General features: G+C 52.3%; 7 protein-coding genes across 7 annotated transcripts; 4 read left to right on the forward strand and 3 right to left on the reverse strand.

The window, feature by feature from the left end:
- Positions 1-2,999: 2,999 nt before the first annotated feature.
- Positions 3,000-4,320, forward strand: J4E86_008291 (uncharacterized protein; the record flags this gene model as incomplete). Its single annotated transcript, XM_051448804.1, has 5 exons — positions 3,000-3,343; positions 3,397-3,710; positions 3,763-3,842; positions 3,892-3,939; positions 3,976-4,320. 5 exons carry the CDS (start codon positions 3,000-3,002, stop codon positions 4,318-4,320), a joined length of 1,131 nt encoding a protein of 376 aa, XP_051299801.1.
- A 2,595-nt stretch (positions 4,321-6,915) lies between these two features.
- J4E86_008292 (uncharacterized protein) lies at positions 6,916-9,942 on the reverse strand (the record flags this gene model as incomplete). Its single annotated transcript, XM_051448805.1, has 1 exon — positions 6,916-9,942. The coding sequence occupies one exon, from the start codon at positions 9,940-9,942 to the stop codon at positions 6,916-6,918; it is 3,027 nt and encodes a 1,008-aa protein (XP_051299802.1).
- Positions 9,943-10,683: 741 nt separating this feature from the next.
- On the reverse strand, positions 10,684-11,556 carry J4E86_008293 (uncharacterized protein; the record flags this gene model as incomplete). Its single annotated transcript, XM_051448806.1, has 1 exon — positions 10,684-11,556. One exon carries the CDS (start codon positions 11,554-11,556, stop codon positions 10,684-10,686), a length of 873 nt encoding a protein of 290 aa, XP_051299803.1.
- An 878-nt stretch (positions 11,557-12,434) lies between these two features.
- Positions 12,435-12,970, forward strand: J4E86_008294 (uncharacterized protein; the record flags this gene model as incomplete). The annotated part of the gene is made up of 3 exons (XM_051448807.1): positions 12,435-12,608; positions 12,666-12,872; positions 12,920-12,970. The coding sequence occupies 3 exons, from the start codon at positions 12,435-12,437 to the stop codon at positions 12,968-12,970; spliced, it is 432 nt and encodes a 143-aa protein (XP_051299804.1).
- A 322-nt stretch (positions 12,971-13,292) lies between these two features.
- Positions 13,293-14,594, reverse strand: NOP1 (Small subunit processome complex component; the record flags this gene model as incomplete). The annotated part of the gene is made up of 4 exons (XM_051448808.1): positions 13,293-13,597; positions 13,646-14,055; positions 14,109-14,336; positions 14,578-14,594. 4 exons carry the CDS (start codon positions 14,592-14,594, stop codon positions 13,293-13,295), a joined length of 960 nt encoding a protein of 319 aa, XP_051299805.1.
- A 416-nt stretch (positions 14,595-15,010) lies between these two features.
- Positions 15,011-15,806, forward strand: RPL17 (60S ribosomal protein L17; the record flags this gene model as incomplete). Its single annotated transcript, XM_051448809.1, has 4 exons — positions 15,011-15,013; positions 15,079-15,292; positions 15,416-15,603; positions 15,651-15,806. The coding sequence occupies 4 exons, from the start codon at positions 15,011-15,013 to the stop codon at positions 15,804-15,806; spliced, it is 561 nt and encodes a 186-aa protein (XP_051299806.1).
- A 984-nt stretch (positions 15,807-16,790) lies between these two features.
- J4E86_008297 (uncharacterized protein) lies at positions 16,791-17,801 on the forward strand (the record flags this gene model as incomplete). The annotated part of the gene is made up of 1 exon (XM_051448810.1): positions 16,791-17,801. The coding sequence occupies one exon, from the start codon at positions 16,791-16,793 to the stop codon at positions 17,799-17,801; it is 1,011 nt and encodes a 336-aa protein (XP_051299807.1).
- Between the last annotated feature and the right edge of the window lie 856 nt (positions 17,802-18,657).

Here is an 18,657-nt window from a genome sequence, read left to right on the forward strand (position 1 = left end):
GCGGGCGACTGGCAGCGCGACAGAGTCGACGACGATGAGTCGACGCGATCCAACGGCATTTGCTAGCGCCCTCTGCTGCCTCGCCGCTGCCTCGCAGCTCGTCAGACGTGCTCCTTCCGCGTCACACGTCGCTCCTGCCTCGTCACTCGCGTCGCAGAGTCATGCCTTCCTTTTGCAATAACAAACTTTGCCTCCCCCCACAGTCTGAAAACCACGACGCACGACCTTATGATAGCCCTTGGCCCGCCCTTTGCAGCTGCCGCAACGACAAAAAGTATCATGAACACTGCGAGGGACATCGCGCTCCACTAGCACCCCGCCCAATCAGCGCCCTGCCCTGAGCGGTACCTTGCAGGCGTCGGGAGGGGCTGGTCCATCCCTGCATCCTCGATATCACCGCGCCCGCGACTTGCTTTTCTCGTCGCGCCACGACGCATCGTCAGCTTTGCCTCTCCGCCCGTCAGCGCTGCAGCGTCGACTCCGTCTTCTGCCCAATCACTTACCTCACACATGGGTAGCCAAAGTATGCGGGGAGACGATCCAGAAGTACCAAACGCCCATCGCGTACCTGAAGCCGCTAACCTCGGGACGTACAGTGAAGCGAGCGAATCACCCAGCTCCCTAGTCATGGTCCCGGTGGCCTTTCGCTGTGTTCCCCTGGCCTAACCGCCTGGCGCTGTCATACCTCCCCTTTCCATGTACTACGGTAAGCGCAAAACTATGCTCCAACACTCCGAAGTTCCAACATGTACTCTTGATCGACTCTCGAGGAGCAGGATTCAATTGGTCTTGTGTTTTCGCGATACGGGGCCCGGCCAGACTCGCATCCGGAGACCTGGTCCAACTGTCGTGTCATCTCCCGCGTGGCCGTCTGTCTACCGTCAGGCCGCCCCTGGCAGCTGATCCGAACGGCCATCCTTCCCCTTCTGTTCGGAACGTTGGACTCGCATCGGCAGACTAAATGCCGGCAGAGTGAGTTCCTCGCCGTCGGCGAATAAGGCCAGCCGGCTGTGCTGTATTTCAGTCATTGCTGAGCTTACTGCAGATACCTGCATCTTCTTCCTGCATACGCAACCGCCACAGTCAGTCCGAGAGCTTCTGCATACTAAGTTCTCAGCAAGTTTCAACCTGGATTCCGAAATGAATAGCCCGGGCTGGACCTAATCGATTGCATCGGTGCCACGAGGTAAGCAAATTACCCCTCACCCGCCGCCTGCCGTTGTACGCTGTGGATGATCATCTCCAGCCCGTCCGCGAAATTGCTGTAGGATCGGCGCCACTCCAGCCCTGTGAGACAGCAGTATCTTATTCGCTAACACCGTCCCGTCATACGCGACAGGGACGCGCCCACGGTATTTACATGTATCCTCTCCAGCGCCATGTTGATAGACGCCCACGCGCTGGTACTTTTGCCCACCACCTGATCAGGTTTCAGATCTGGCCCAGGCACCGCCCTGCTAACCGACCCCACGATTGTTTCATGCTTCCGTACACATGTCCGACGAACGCCTCACTGCGGTCCGAGCAGCCACACATACTCTTGCAAGCTCCACTACCCAAGCATCATCGCTGCAAACCAGCACTGCGGTTATTGTGACAGCGGGTCAGGTTTATCAGGCTGTGGCCTGTCGAATGTAACGACAAACTCCAAAATCTCACCCTTCCGCATTTCTTTGAAAACTTGAACCCTTGACGAGTTTCCATATATACATAGAGTTCGTCTGAGGGGTAAGCAGTATGATCAGTCATCCGGACCTCCAGACCTGCAAGGAACGCTGCAACTCTCGTTGGCGTCGTCGACGTCACCATCATCTTACGTATTCTCCAGTCACGAAAAACCGTTTGCTGCCAAGAAGACGCGCGAAATTGACAATGCAAATTCTGCTCTGGTTCTAAGGCTCCGGCAGCATCTCGCGATCGATCCGTAGATAAATCGAAACTTCGAAAGTATATCCTTGCCGCGGAGACCGAGATGACAAAGCTGTTTAATTTCCGCCGATCATCCGGACAACACCCTTCGCTGAGCAGGGTCTTGCTGTGCCAGTGCGGAGACCTTGATTGATCACAATCTAAGTAACGCGCTCTTGTGTGTGATGATCACATGGCGTGACCGATGACAAACTGATGCCCAGAGTCCGCCGAGAGGGGTTCGGGTTATCCGGATCATAGCAGTCTACTCTATCATTCCTGTGCGGTTGAGAACTTCAAGAAAGAACGATCTCCAAGCTACGTGTATACGCTCCCGACTTCCGCTCTTTAAGCTTGCACACCGACTTCTACTTCAATTCGCAAATTTCACACAATTACGATACTGACCTCTCGTACGGGTTTACCAAGTTGCTTCACTGGCGGTGACCTGGGATACGGACTGTCCGCGATGTATGAGGATTCCATGTTCAGTCATCTCTGTAGCCATAGCTGCCTACCACGTTGAAGGAGAAAGCGCTGCCGCACTGTGATCTCAATACCTCGAAGTCGAATCCAAGAATTGCGGCTACCTTGTGCTGACAGCTTTCATGATATGTCTAACTCGAACATGACGAGCAAGGATTGTTCTGATGTCCTGATCTTTGAAGCTTTGTATAGTTCACACACGAGTATAACGAGCACCAATACAATGAAGAAGCCTAATACTCTGTAGTCTACATTGGCATGAAAGCCAAATTTGGCAAGTTCTTAACGCAATGCAAGCTTCTGGAACACTTGTCGCTATCCTTCACTGGTAGTGGGTGTTCAATCGCTTTGCTGGGATGGGGCGTGAGAAACAACGGGTATCAGCAATCATCCCTTTCGCATCGGCTTGTGTGGAATTACGTCACTACACACTCTCACTCTCACCTTCACTACCACGTTGACAGTTTTTCGCTTGCTGGGCTTCGTTCACTTACGAAGTCTTGGAGCGCCCGCTTTCCTAAAGAAATTACCCTCGCGTTACTCACTAATGCGCCTTCCACTTCCTAACTTCACCTTTACACGTCACCCATTCTGCACCTAGTCAGATGTTGTTCGGTTCTCTCCTGCAACTCGCAGCGCTTGCGACTGCAGCTGTGATCAAGCATAAACCGGATTCCGACTATGTCTTCTCCTGCGATACTCCCATTCCCCCTCTCCCCAACGGGACCATGGTCACGAGCTGGGCGCAGTATCTCGACGAGACTGGCGAAGATCTCGATTCGGGCGGTCAGGGTGCTGTCGATCACTTTGGTGGCCCTGCCGGTAAAGCTCCGATGAAATGGCCTCGTAACTCAGAGAACTTGGCTAAGATCCCTTACTGCTATTATAACGAGCATGATCGCGATGCGACCCACGAGGTCATCGAGGCCGCTATCAAGTCGTGGATGAGGTGCGTGTACATCCAGTACGACCATCGATTGATCATTGACAATGAGATCTTAGTTACCTTGGTCCTCCTGGAAAGGAATCCGGTCACGCCATCAGTTTCGAAGAGCTCTTGGATAAGGGAGAGCCAGTATACTGTTACGAGCCGCATCCGAACGATCCAGAACCCGACTTCCCTTGGTTTTATAACAAACATCTCACTAACGAGATCGTAACGATCATGGTGAGCAAGGGAGCGACCGGTTGGGGAGCTGGTGTAGGTCTACGGGCTGACCAGTCGTTTCCCTGGGGAAACATGCTTTACGTCCCGGATACCGGTGATCTTGTGAACGTGGAGTGGGCGGCTATGCACGAGCTTGGTCATGTCATGGGTGAGTAGCCATGTTCGATTAGGCCGCTGACGAAGGTGCTGACGAAAGCCAGGTATGGCGCATGAACACCAGCGTGGTGACAGAGACAACTATATTGTTGTCAAGCCCGAGTTGTTGGACGATTTCGAACAGGTTAGTATATACCGCCAGAACATGACCAACCATTTCTGACTCAGAATAGTGTTACGAGCGCGCCCATGCAAAGAACTCTCGAGTCACCAAAGAAAATGTATGCGCCTCCCTGCGATATTCACTTCGGAACCAGTGCATGTGCAGAGAGATCATCAAAGGCATGGCCGAATTCTATCTCCCCCTCTTTGCCTTCGACAAATACGACCTCGATAGCATCATGCATTATCCAAGTGCCCTTGGTGGTACACAGAAATGCCAACTGTACAGCGGTGAGGAGGACACTGCTGATTGTCCTATCCAAGTTTACAAGAACTTTGAGGACCATAGCCAAGGGACTACAAAGATCACGCCGAACTTGCATCCGTCTGCGCAGGATATAGCGTGGGTTAAGAAGGTCTACGCTTGGGATGAGAAGGGTGGAACGCCAGATGCGGCAAAGTCATCAACTGCCGTCGCGACGTCATCGGCCGCTGTATAAAGCTTCGAGCTGTTACGTGGGGGCGGCGATGGAAGATTGCTGGACAGGCAGAGAGACCAAGGTAATTTAGATGCTTCGTAAAACACGTCCGATAGTCGATCATGCCTGCATATTGTCAAAGCCAAAGTTTGACGATCTCAACCTTTGGATGACACAATGGACCTTAGTGGGGGTGGCACGGCAGGCACCAAGGCAGGGACGTCATGGCGGGCATTCTCCGCATCCTCGCCTACCCTATCTTAACGTTTCTTTTCCTTGATACGTGCGATGATCTCTTCCTCCGTCCTGTTTTGTCAATAATGCGGATCTCAGCGCAAAAACGAGCCTTCAATGTACTCTGCAGGACAGACTCGTTGGAATGCGCTGTGCGGTTGCAAGCCTCTTATTGGTCTTCTGCATCGCTCACCGGTTTTTCACAGCCTCCTCCACTACACATTGGCTGGACCTCGCAAGGCTGAGCCCGAGAACCAGTATATAATCTCGTATATCTAAGGCATCGCGGAACGATCTATTACCAACTCATTGGACTTGCCACAATGAATGCATTCGTGAAATCATGCGAAGCCTTCCTCCACTATCCGACCAATTTTCTAGGGTCGGACGTACGTACCCATACCCTGCAAGCATATCATACTAGATTGAAGCACCAGGCAGATCGCCTGTTCGTGGATGAAAAGGATGCTGCTGTGAGCTTCCTGGATCTTCCCAACAGTGCGACAGGTAGGTCGATTGAGTCTGTCATTGCCGTGACTGAGATACGACCACTGAAATCCCCTAGATACCTCTGCAAAAACCTGGAACAGCCTTAGTGATGTCAAGCAGCAGCTGGGAGAAGCCTTCCAAAGCGAGCACAAGAAAAATGGGTCTCGTTTCATGTAAGCCAGATCAACCAACAAGGAGAACATGTCTTAACCTTAACTAGATATCTACACGCTGAACATGATCGAGCACCCTTAAAATCGACATTAGATATGCTCATGTTCATATTCACCTACCATCAAGTCATGCCGTTGTTTCTGGATTTCGTCTTCTCGTTCGGTCGCCAGCTACATCAGCAAGGCCTCCGTTTCAGCCGATTCAAAGATGAGAAGGGCTTACCTGCGTGGTGGGCGAGCACACTAACAAAGCACTCTGTTCAAACGCAGGAAGAAATAAGGGTTTGCTACAACCTATGGTCTGCCGAAAGACTGCCAGTAAATCATGCGTTTCCTTGGTGTATCCGGCAGACTGCAGTCTACCATACTTTCGACCAAGATACTGGCAAGACCTTATGGATTATATTGAAGGATTCCGCAAGTCTGGAAAGTGAACTTCACAAAGCTCATATTTCTGTGTCGTCCTCAGGTGCTGGGATCGTCATCGACAGCTGGCGTGCAGCTCTTTCGGTACACTCGGTAATCTTCGACTGGTCAGGCGAGAATTGGCGCTGGTATCTAAACGATATGGAAGAGAGAGCTGAGGTGCTGACAGAAAAGATACTTCGCACGCGCTTCAGTCATGAGCTGAAACCCCGTTCCTTTCATCCTCCAACCAGAGAATACGCAGTCACGAAAGACACTTCAGGAAATCAGCGAGATCATCCAGAAATTTTGTTACACTCTGAACCGGATCCCCACTCAGACCTAACATTCAGCGATCTCCAGCAAATTCACTTTCTGGAAGAGAAAGTGCAAGAAGCTCTACTGGTGGCGCAAATGAACATCCAGGTCCTGGATTCGCTTGCTAAATACCAGCATGATCGCATGCCATCGATAGCTATGAACTCGTATTTAAAGCTTACCCCCCATACCCAAGAGGCGTTATACCATCCATGCGAAGACGAAGTGATTCGGGACTTCAAAACATCGCAAACCCAGCTGAAATCGCTGTTGCATTTACTTGAGAACCGGAAACATCTAGTACGTACTTCAAAAGCCGTATGCAAACACCCAGCTACAGATGGAGTGGTTTTGACCTCGTTGTCTACCAAGAGGAGTTACACATACGATTACGGTGACTGACAGAGACGCTACAGCTCAAAGACATCCTCCAGTACCGAAGCGTCAAAGCCAACGAGGACACAGCAACCAAGACGAGGCAGGAAGCCACATCTATGAAGGTCATTACATCGGTGACCCTGTTCTTCTTGCCAGCGACCTTCATTGCAGTAAGCTAATCCCCCATTCAAAGCTCCCACCACCAAATTTCATCACCAGCTAACTCCCACTAGACCTTCATGAGCACCAACATCGTCTCCTACGAAAACGGCAACAGTAACATCGAGACGGGCGGATTGAAGACCTATCTCGCCATCACATTGCCCTTGACGGCACTCACGTTTCTGGCTTGGTATGTCATCTACAGGTACGCTAGGGAAACGGGTTTCTCGCGCAGCCGAGATAGGCATGGGGGTGAGAATGGTCAGCAGTTTGTGTGAGCTCAGTGTATGGCGGGATTTCATGCGGTGATCGTGGGGGTTGAACATCACCACAGAGGAATAGTGGTAATGATTAAACGACTTCATAATGTACAGTCATACTTATATCATGCACCATCAGCCCTACGCCAGCAATGCTTTTCCTCCCATATCATCATCACCATCATCTCTCATCCATCTCAGTTATTCCTCTTACTCTTCTCCTTCCCCTTCTTCGCCTTCTTCCCTTTTCCCCCCTTCCCCTCCCCATCGTCCTCACTCGCCCTCTTCCCATTCCCCTTCCCATTCGCAGCCGGCTCCAACGCCGCATCCGTATCCTGTTCCTTAACCAGCAACTCATTTAGCGCATCATTAAAGTTCTCCATCTCGCATATCTCGCCAATCTTGACGCGCATGTAGTCGAATGCAATAGCGACCTTCATATCCTTGTTGCGCACCTTGATGACGCGGGCGTTTTCCTGGAGCGAGGACGAGGCTTCCTTGGGGAGAGAGGGTATGGGTTTTGCGGGGCCGGGAGCGGGGGCTGTGGAAGAGGGGATGGAGGGGTGCATGTCCATGTTGTCTGCGTTTTCGGTTGTGGGGTCGACTTCGGCGTCGTCGTCTTCCATGGGCACGTCTTCGGCGACTACTTCGGGTTTGAGCAGAGGGTCTTCTTCCTCGCCGTCTGTGACGGTTTGGAGGACGGGGATCTTTTGGTAGCGCTGGCTGAAATGAGTGAGGACGACGGATTTCGCGTTCATCGCCGCGCCGATACCGAGTGCTTCGGAAGTGGTGGAGTGTTTCTTGGCCTTCGCGTCGCCCTGTAGTTCATCGTCGAAAGTTGCTTCGTGGATGAGGACTGTGGTGTCTACTCCGATCTTGGCGAAGTGGCCGCTTGGTCTGCAATCGCCTGAGTAACTGACCTTGAGTGGTTTGATTTGTTCAAGGTCTGCTGGGTCGCGTGGAAATGTGATCGAAACAGCCATGGCACCGTGGCAATGCGCTACTCTGGAAGCTTGAATTTCATTGAAACCAAATAGTGTCTCATACTGTTCCTTCGGTATGGCCGCGTTCTCAGATAGTGTCTTCCCGAATGAGTTTAATATAGACAACCTCGAGCCGTTCTTGTATTCGTTAGGAGTGATCTGAAGAGGAAGAATTCGACTGTAGCCAAAGTCCTCGATGGCTGAGTATTCGTTAAGCCATTGGAGCATACCGCTGTGGGATATGACGGCAAGACCGTATGCGCTAGGGTCTATGTTGCTCGCGGAAGGGTCCAGGGGCTGGGAGTTTGGAACAGCATTGTGTGCTACTTGGTACCAAGCACGAATCACTGCTGCTGTGCCTAAGTGGTGATCGGCATGCAAGTGACTGATCCAGATCATACGCAGGTTCTTGAAGATATCGACAAGCTCTTCGTGGGGGAAGACCCTTGAAAGCTGACCCAATGTGTTCTCTCCGCAATCTAAGAGGTAGTTGCCGATGCCAGGAACACGCACCAACGTGGAAGATACATTACGGTACTTGGACGGTAGGGCAGAACCTGTTCCGAGCGTCGTTACCTCAGTGTCACGACGCGCTAGTAGCTTACCCCATATCTGCATCTCTCTGCTTTTGCTTTTGATCTCTGCTTGAGCCTTTTTGGCCAATTCGAGAACCTCAGGCGGGGTTGTAAGTTCCACCTCGTTGGGCACGAAGTGACTAGATATGGTATTTTTCTTTGTGGCAAACTGTGGCATGAGATTAAAGCCAAAGCCTCGGTCAGCGCGGATGGCTTCGGAGGGCAACGACGACGCTGTCGACATGCCAGTCCTGTATATACTTGTCTGCGGTACGGTAGTGTTGTCGAAAACGGGTGTGCGATATCTTGAAGGATCAATCTGTCCAAGTCGCGTAGCTTGTCCTGCTACCGAGTCGTTTGCGATGCGATTCGGCGCAGTATCTAGAGACGATATTACGTGTTCTACGTTGTCCATCTTGTTCATGAAATTAAGTAGATCCGGGTGACCTATGACGCCTGGACCAAGCATCCAAACGATAGCTCGAATGTCAGTCATAACCTCTGGAGAGCTAAGCTCTTCGCGTTGAAGAGTGCTCTCAATGTATGCAACTGAGGGGATGTCCAAGATGGCGATGCCCTGACCGGGCCTATCAGCGCCCATGACCTGATCTGGGGTGATCATCTCGCCCTCCGCGTTCGGTACCGATATGCCATTGGTGAGCTTTCCGAAATCCGGTCCTGGTTTGACACCTAGCGCTTTCGCGCGTGCGACGTCGAACTGACCACGAGCTGAATGCGACCGCACGATGTACGAAACACACTCTGGTGCTGGCCTAGTCGGTGGTAGCGCTAGAATCATAGCGCCAGGCCACGGCGTCCGGGTCCAGACTTTAATGTCAGGAAGAGGCTCTTTGCCCCCTGGCTTTGGACCTTGGTAGGTCGAGAATCCCTGTGTGTCGGGGTTACGAACGAACATGGCAGCAGGCATTTGTACCTCAGAAATGTGGCGTTCTGCCAGTGTATCCATCTTCCAATTCGAATCAAACATGTACTTGATGGTCGCTGTTCGTATCCGGTCGTACCTCAACTCGCGGTCTTCCGGGCTCTCATTTTCGGGAGCCTGGAGTCCGTCAAATGTATTCTCGTGTTCATCGAAATACCGTCGCCGCGCCTCCAAATCAGCCTCCGCTTGCGCATCGACTTCAGAGTTGGCAGGCGCTACTGAGAGAGCCCAAACTTTGATATTGTCGTCCTCCCACGTCGGAACTATAGCACCATTGGCGTCCTTCTCGGGTGACTGCTTCACGTACTCGGTCGCATTGATGGGTATGCCCTTCCTGAATATGAACCTCCGACACGTTGCCAGTGTATGTTTCAGATTCGGTGGTCCGTATATGTCGAAGTGCGGCTTTGCGGGTGCTTCGCCTTTCTTTCCCCGCTCTTGGGCCAGACGAAAGGTATCCATGGCGGTGGTGTAAGAGCTGGTGGTCGAGTCGGCCAATGTGAGCATCATGCCAATCAATCCACCCATGTTCTTCCACTCTGTCCTGCCTGTCATGAAGAAATCTTGCGCCTTCAGCAGACGTGTGCCCTGCTGCACCATCGCCCGCTGGGTGCCCTCTGCCAGGTTGCCGAAAACATAGTGCTTGCTTGCCGTCCGCAGCACGAGCGTTGTTCCCGGCGTATCGGCCGTAGGCGTTGTGACGACCTCAACGCTGCACGACATGTCTTTTGTTCTCAAGAACTCGGTTCTATTGAACTCCGCAGGAGGCTTTGTATGTTTGTTCTTGGGCTCGAAGAGTTCAGGATTCGGCGGTTGCGTAAGGTAGCATGAGGCTGATCCGATTGGAGCTTTGGGGGGCTGATATATCAGACGTGTGAGTACCTTCGCTTCTGCTAGGTGATTCGCCTTGCCGCTTTTCGTGTGTTTAGATGCAACTGGTTCAGGATCGAGGGGTAAGCGGTAGATCTTCGAATACGTTCGAATGGAGGGGCGAAACCGAGGAGTAGCTCTGGAGCGGAGAGTAAAGGCAGCGAAATTCGTATGGGCTATGGGCCGACCGTATCGTGGGCGCAATGCGAAGAATGGGACATGAATCGTAATGGTCGTAGCTCGCTCCGTGGCGCTAATTAAGGAAGCCAACTTGACGAAGGGAAGGAATGACACGAGAAGCAACTATGTACAACCCTGGAAGCATCGGGGTGAGAGAGCGCGTGCAACGAGTCGAAATGATGCGCGTCACTTTTCGCGATGCGTCAACGATCAAGGCTAGATTTAGGCGAAGTAGAGGCCCGTGCGAACTAAACCCGAGCGGACTTGTTCCGCGACACACTAACTTTCTGTTCATCACTCCATCTTGATCAAGACGCTGTTCTTATCGGGTATCGTTATTCGTCTGAACTATACTAATTTTTGTTCCTCATGTTGAATCTTCGTGCGCCTCAAACACTCATCGCTTGACACATCCTAGGCATTCTTCTTCCGGAGTGCTCCACCATCAACAGTAATGTCCTGACCAGTCACAAAGCCCGCCTCGATGAGGTACAACGCAGCATCAGCGATGTCCTTCGGTCTTCCAGCCCTGTTGGTCGGGTGATCAGAGACGTCCTTCTCACTAATCTGGCCTGCCCAGTCTGCCCCGTTCTCGTCGCCCTCTTTGCTCTCGTGTGCGACCTTGATGCGTCCGGGAGCGATAAGGTTGACTCGAATGCCCAGGCTACCCAGGCTGATTGCCATGGAGTGCATCAAACCAAGTTGACCTGACTTGCTTGAAGCATAGCCCTCTTGGTTCGGATCAGACTGATGCGCACGGAAGGAGCCGATGTGAATGATGCATGGGCCTGCAGGACTGGAGTTGTTGGCGTTCTGGATGTGTGCACCGTGTTCAACATCAGATGCTCGGGCTTTCATGTAGGGTATACAAGCTTGGGACATGGCGAAGGGACCAGTAAGGTTGGTGTCGATGTACGCTTTCCATTCATCAATGGTCGAGAGGTCCTCCATGGTCTTACCATCTTTCCACTGTGGAGATGCGATACCGCCGTTGTTGATCAACACATCAATGCGGTCGTTGAAGAACTTGGCTGCCTCTTTGACTTTGGCACGGATGTCCTCGACGTCACGAAGGTCGCAGATCGCCGAACCCAGCCTACCGTCGGCGTAGTACTGCTTGAGGTGGACCTTGGTGGTGTGCTCGAGCTCTTCCTCATCGATGTCGAAGATGTAGGCGTGGTGGCCAGCTTCGAGCATCATCCGAGTCAATGCTCGACCGATGCCTCGTGCACCACCTGAAATGATGATGTTCTTGTATAGCGCGGGTGCTGGTGCTTGGCCTGCCATCTTGAGGGTCTTGAAATATGGAGTTGGTATTGTTTGGTATGGAGACGTGTTCGCGGGGTGTGAACTTCGCGTAGGTGTTGTTTGTTTAAGTACGTTGCTCTGACGTCACGCCTCAACACATCGTTTATCGCCACGACGTGTGCTGCACGAGATCTTGAAATCGGAAATCTTTACGAGGATCTCATTTTTGCGGGTCTTACCCTCACTAAAAGCTGTAGGCCAAAGACTTACATCGTGTTGTGTTCTACAGTCTGTTAAGGGAAGACAGTTTACCTTCCAAATGTATCAGGACTAGAGTATAAATTAACCATAAACCAGACCTTTTAAGTACGATGATCGAAATCAGTTCGCAAGAAACGTGATATAATGTTACCAGTGCTTGATACTATCACATTCTCGTGAAATCTGGGGCCACCTTAGCTATTCATACATCGAGTGAAGAGAAGCTCAGTATTTTGAGCATACGGCCACCTCATACAAGTAAGAACCTGAGCAGATGCGCGGACTGCACTTTGATAGGCCAGATTAGATATAAGGTAGATAAAGATCCGGCGTGAACGTAGACTCTAGAGTGTTCAGTGTTTTTTGTGTATGAGACGCGGCATGATGAATGAACCAGAGCCACCCCCATAGTACCTTTCTGGTGCAACCGCTCCTTCCCAGTCTGTCAACACAGTCGGAGAGGTGAGAGTGAGTGATGAGAAGGTAGCTACTGCCTCAGTCCAACGACACCGCTTGGTAACGAGCCCACGTGGCAGAAGATCGGTACCTTCCCATCTGAACCAGAACTGGGCAACGCACTCACCCATAAATAATTTATTTGCATACACACGCCCCATCAACTCTACGCAAACCACCACCAAGAATACGTCTGCAACATGGTTACCTCTACAGCCGCCGACTCTCAGTGCATCCACGTCATGGTCGCCGACCACATTCTCAGGTTTATGGCTGGTCTCGGTATCTATGCCTTTCTCGCCGTCGACGCCTTCTTCAACATGACCGGCGAGAACAAGTACCCAGCAGTGTTGGCGTGGCTAGTCCTCATTCCGGTACGTACATCTGAAGATCAGGTTCTGTAGCAATGATCGGTTTTAATACTTTTTCAGGTCTGTCTGTTTATCCTCACATGCACTGTCAGCGACCACGTAAACGCGATCTCCAAGAAGTATAAACTCAACGATGTCATCGTCACCGGGCTTCAATACATGCTCGGTTGCATCCACCTACTGGTATTTATATCGATGTGTGCGGCGCTTCGATTAGCAATCCCGACAGGCTACCTACTGGTCTGGTCTTCCTTCTTTCTGCTACCGGTAAGTCCTGTTGGTAGAACGTGTGTTACCATTCTGACTCTTTGTAGGCCTGTGGCTTCCTCTTTGCCGTCGCCATCGAGTCTGCGTTCGGAAACTGACGAATGGAATATCCCTGGCTGTGTATTGAGATGAGGAAGGGGCGACTTCAAACGGATATGCGCAAACTTTTGAAAGATGGCAAGGCGGGGAAAGGAAAGCAAGAATCGACAAACATTTGATGGAGAGAATCATGTCACCATAGTACACCTCTGAGTGAACGTAAAAATCGCATCCATAGATCTTTTATCAAAACACGACAACCAAATCCCTCCTGACGCCAGTGAACACCGAGTTCCGTCAAAGTACAGGTATATGACCACATGCATGCAATCGTTTGAAATCAGAAAAGCGCCGTCAGCCCATTGTAGCTCAACATTCCGTCTATTGCGAACGCTGGTAAACACCGACAACCATGGCGTGGTCACGCTCGAAGGGCTCAAGGGTGAGCTGCTCCTTGGGCTTGATGCCCATCTCTCGTAGCTTGTTGACTTCCTGTGCGAAGACGGCCTCGGGGGCAGCGGTGGAGTCGATACAGTTGGCCTTGATGGAGATGACGATACCACCTCCGACCTTGAGGAAGAGTCCGGCGTTGAGACCGACGATACGGGCTTGATCGGGCTGGGCAACGTCGGCGAAAATGCAGTCGACCATGCCGACGAGCATGCGGTACTTGAGAGGGTGACGGGCTGCGAATTGTTAGCGAATGTCAGAAAGATGGAACGCGAAGTACATACCATCCTCAACGATGGGGATGACGTTGGTGCGGTGGGTAGCCATGTTGATCAGATCACGGCCGGAGCGGTGGGAGAACTCAACAGCGAAGACGGTTCCCTCAGGTCCAACGATATCAGCAACGTGGGAGACTGATGTTCCGGAAGCGGCACCGAGGTACAGGACCTTGGAGCCAGGGCCCATGTAGATGTTGTCGACACCACCCAAGATACCAGCGGCCAACTTGGAGCGGAAGGGGTTCCAGACACGGTATTCTGTGCTGGAGGGGGCTTCGGTCTCGCCGTCCTTGGGCGCGGTGCTGGCACCAACGCTGATGCGCTTTTCGCCGTAGACAGACTCGCCGGGGGTCAAGTTCTTGGTAACGAGGAGATCCTCCTTTCCGCGAGCGACGAAAACACCGGCGTGACGATGGCTAGAGAGGTGGTTAGTAGCTGTCTTGGGCGCTTTCGAGTCGTCTTAACTTACGGCTCAACAATGACCTTGGCTCCTCCGCGCGCTCCTCCACGGGCACCTCCTCGGGGCGCACCACGGCCTCTTGGGGCTCCGCGACCACGAGGAGCACCACCACGGCCGCCACGGTCACCACCGCCGCGACCTCCGCCGAAGCCACCACGTCCACCCCTGGGGGTGAAGCCACCGCGACCGCCACGGTCACCACCAAATCCACCACGTCCGCCGCCGCCACGACCGCCTCTGTGAGAAGTTAGAACTGCGCTGCAGATAAATGTTCGTATATGAGTACGAAGAAGCTCGTAGTTCCTGGATTGTTCTAAAAACAGCTCAGAAAGAACAAGCTTCTCCGTAGCGTGGAGCGCGCATGCTGAGCGAGCAGACGTCGAGATATGTAGTATCTGCAATCACATCTTGCTCAACGTGCCGCGGTTCGCGCATTGTTCATATTGCGATGGGATTTCGAGGCTTGCGGAAGTCGTACCTGGGAGTGAAAGCCATTGCTGAAAGTTGTCGGGATAGTTCGAGTAGGTTATGGAATGCGAAAGCTACTGCGCGAGGTTAGTCTTGAGATGGCAGAGTACAAATATAAGTCCATGTACCTCTGGGTGCTCTGTTCCACTATATGCGCGTTGACTGTGCGCGTTGAAGTGGCTGTGGGTACGGTATGTCGCGGTAGATGCGATGGGTGCAGCTTTGAAGTTCGCAGAGCTACATTTTTTCAAAAGTAGCGCCAAATCTGCGCAGCCAATCACGTGCGGGAGGCGCAAGCGGCCCGCTATAATGCCGTGGGCGCGACTTTGGCTTTTTTCGGTTGGGTCTGCGACTTAGTCATCAAGGCCACTTTCGCTCGAGAAGTCGTCGAAATTACCTACCACGTCGGCAGTCCACTACTAACAACAGCACAACTCGACAAAATGGTACGTTGCCCGTCGCGATATACTGTCGGACCTTGCACGCACGAACATGGAATTAATTCTTGCAGGTTCGCTACGGTGCCTCCTCCATTGACGGCGCAAAGTCTGCTCGCGCCCGCGGCAGCTACCTCCGCGTATCCTTCAAGAACACCCGCGAGACCGCCCAGGCTGTCAACGGCTGGAAGCTCGACCGCGCCCTTACCTACCTCGGAAATGTCCTGGAGCACAAGGAGGCTATCCCCATGAGGCGGTACGCCGGCAGCACTGGACGCACTGCTCAGGGTGAGTAGCCCTTCCCACGATTCGCACAATGCGCAGATGGAACTTGGCACGGGAGGAGGAGCCATCGGGCGTTGGAGATGGAATTATGTTGGCAATTGCAGGAATACGGGCTGACTTCCGCAGGCAAGGCTTTCGGTGTCTCCAAGGCCCGCTGGCCCGTCAAGTCCGCTGAGATCCTCATCGGTCTCCTCAAGAACGCCGAGGCCAACGCCGACACCAAGGGTCTTGACACCAGCAACCTGATCATCAAGCACATCCAGGTCAACCAGGCCCCCAAGCAGCGAAGGCGCACTTACCGTGCTCACGGACGTGTATGTATACACCGGCCTACAGTCGCACTCCCCTCTAACATACCTAGATCAACCCGTACATGAGCAACCCCTCCCACATCGAGCTCATCCTCACCGAGGCCGCCGAAGTTGTCCAGAAGTCCCCCCAGACCCTCGAGCGCCGCATGAACTCCAGGCAGCGTGGCCGCGCCGTCCGCAAGGCCATCACTGCTTCTGAGGAGTAGAGGAAGCAGGGGAAGTTGATGTTCCGGCGAAGAAAACGGTCAAGGCATGGGCACGGTTTGGGAGTCAATGAGCGATGAATATTCAGGGTCTTTCCACACTCGTCATGTATTCATGATATGGCACTTCGATTTCTGCGGTGTCTGGTCCGTAAAAATAAATAGGGCCAAGGCCTGTTCCCAAATGTTTAAAGCCGAGACTTCCAAGTCGCAAGTTCACGATGTTCGCCAGTGTATTTGATTCCTCTACGATGACAGGACGCTGGATGATTCCAGCAGTACATCTCTCCCAAGGTCCGGCCGCAGCCATCGACATGCTATTTCTTACAATGGAGCCAGTCTTCTACGCGTGCTCAGAACGAGCTCTGAAGGAATGCGCTGCTTGTTTACATTCTCGTAAGTACGACCAGGAATTTCAGGAATGTTACTAGAGTGAATTTGCGGTACGATGTACAGCAACATGGGCTGCTTTGACCAACTATGAACGCATGTTCGAATTGGCCTCCACATGCATCGATAGACCCTGAGATTCTAAGATTTCCCGTCGTGTGCCTGGGGCTGACTGCAGGCTGCGCTAGTCGCAATAAGCGTTAGCGTACTATGGAACTTTGGCAGCTCGAACCCAGAATACCAGCTAAGCAAGGCCCAACGGCCAGCTAAGCATGCATGCCGCTAATATCTGAGATGAGGCTGGCTGCAAATCCCACATCATTTCCTTCGAGTCAGTTGCGGTCAGATACGATCTCTTGCCTTGCTGCAATTGCTCCGAGCCAACTTTCCCACGATCGATGACGCAGGCCCAGCAAGCCCAGGCATGGGCATGTACCTCGCCACAAAATGTGTCGAAAGATAAGTAGTCATGTATAGACTGGGATCTATCCGCTGTCAAACGTCCTTTTACACAGATCTCTTTCTTTACTGGTAACGGCAGTCGTTCTTACGTGCATCGCTGCATACCAGTCTTCACCTCGCACCTACTACACAACCATGGCTCGGCTACACCAATCCACTCGCCACAGGCGGCAAACCCCATACCTCGCCTCTCTCTACGCACTCTTCGCTACCGCCGCATATGCGCAAGACTCAAAACGAGGTTTCGCATTCATTGGCGACTCACACGTACCGGACAATCGGCTACTTACTTCCGACAACTCACCACTGGCATGGTACTACAACTGGTCACCATACCCGAACAGCGACCTCATTCCCGCGGATAGCCTAGAGTTCGTGCCTATGATTCACGGCATAGATGCAACGGAAGACGATAATACCGAACGTGTCATTGCAGGCTTGCCCCAAAGTAGCAAGCACCTTCTCTCCTTCAACGAACCAGACGGCACCGAGGGAAGCGGCGGTAGCAGTATCAAGCCTGAAGATGCTGCGAAAGCGTATATCGACTTCGTTGTGCCATTTCGGAATGGCGACAAAGGTGGCAGGAACTGGTTGATCAGCCATCCCAGTACGACGGGTAGTCCAAATGGTCTTGACTGGTTACGGAAATTCAACGAGTCTTGCTACGACATTGACTCCGAAAACGGCTGCCCGGCGGATTTCGTTGCTGTACATTGGTACGGCGCATTTGATGGTCTTGCAGGCTGGCTAGGCACCTTGGATGAGTTCTACAACACGAATTCGACCAGGGATCAGCCGTTGAAGCTTTGGATCACCGAGATGGCGCTCCCGCAACAAGATGAGGAGAATACAGTGGGCATGATGAACCGGACACTGCCGTATCTCGATCAGCTGGACTACGTTGAACGATACTCGTGGTTCGGTGCTTTCAGGACAGATGATGCCAACGAGTGGACGGGCGATGGCGTCGCGCTGTTTGATGATGATGGCGGTCTGACCCAGCTTGGTGCTCTGTACTTGGGTAATGGATTTGAGGAGGGACAGAAGGGTGAGGGTGCTGAAGAGGATGCGGCGAGTGGGCTGAGGGTCAGTGCTGGACTGATGGCTGCATTGTCGTTGTGCGCGGCCGCGTTCACGATGCTTTGAACGATGCATATGATACATTTCCTTTATACTGTAGATACCTTAGCGAATCGTATATATCAGCGATAACATGTAGTAATGATTTTAACTCAAATGTTTTGATGCCATGTTGTTGTGCGCCTTTTAGCGCAGCTACCAAATATCCGGTCGGATCCGGCAAAGTTCACGAAACCATCCCCTCCATCCAACTGCATACCCTCACGACAACTCCATCACCTAGCGCACATACTGCACTGATGAGAGTGCAACTGCGGGGCCCGAGGAATATCTGAGGGTGGTAAGAGGAACTTGCGAAGGAGTACTGAACTACTGCAGACAGGTTGCTGAAAGAAACGTATGTCGCGTCGCGATGTGCCTCTTTCCACGTTTCACGCCAAGCCATTGTAGATCTGTCGAAACGAGCCAAACACTTCATGTCGACCACCCAAACATCAACTACTTCGATACAAACCCACAAAACTAATGGTCTTTAGTCCGGAAGCTATGATCCGATTCGCTCCTCTTGCTGCAACACTCGAGACCCAATATCCTGCTTACCTCCTCAAACAAAGTATTGACCAAGCTTTCTCAAACGCGAGATAAGCTTTTCTTGACTACGGCGCTTACAGGATACAACCGCGACTAATACGTTCAGTGGTCTATTTTTGTGCCGGCACATGTTGTTTCCTTTGTCGCCTGCATAGCCTCACCCTGTTTGAGCCTTGGCGGCTATCCGGTCCTGATGCGCAGGAGATCCATATCGGACACGAATATTGCCGAACACGTGTGGCGCGACGTGAACTGCTTTAGTTGGCTATCCACATCAAAGAAGTTCAAGGTGCAGCGCGAATGTCAGATGGGAATAGTGGGACATGGTGGG

Source organism: Alternaria arbusti (genome assembly GCF_024043155.1).
Source record: "Alternaria arbusti strain BMP 1465 chromosome Unknown scaffold_13, whole genome shotgun sequence".
Classification (NCBI taxonomy): Eukaryota; Fungi; Ascomycota; class Dothideomycetes; order Pleosporales; family Pleosporaceae; genus Alternaria; species Alternaria arbusti.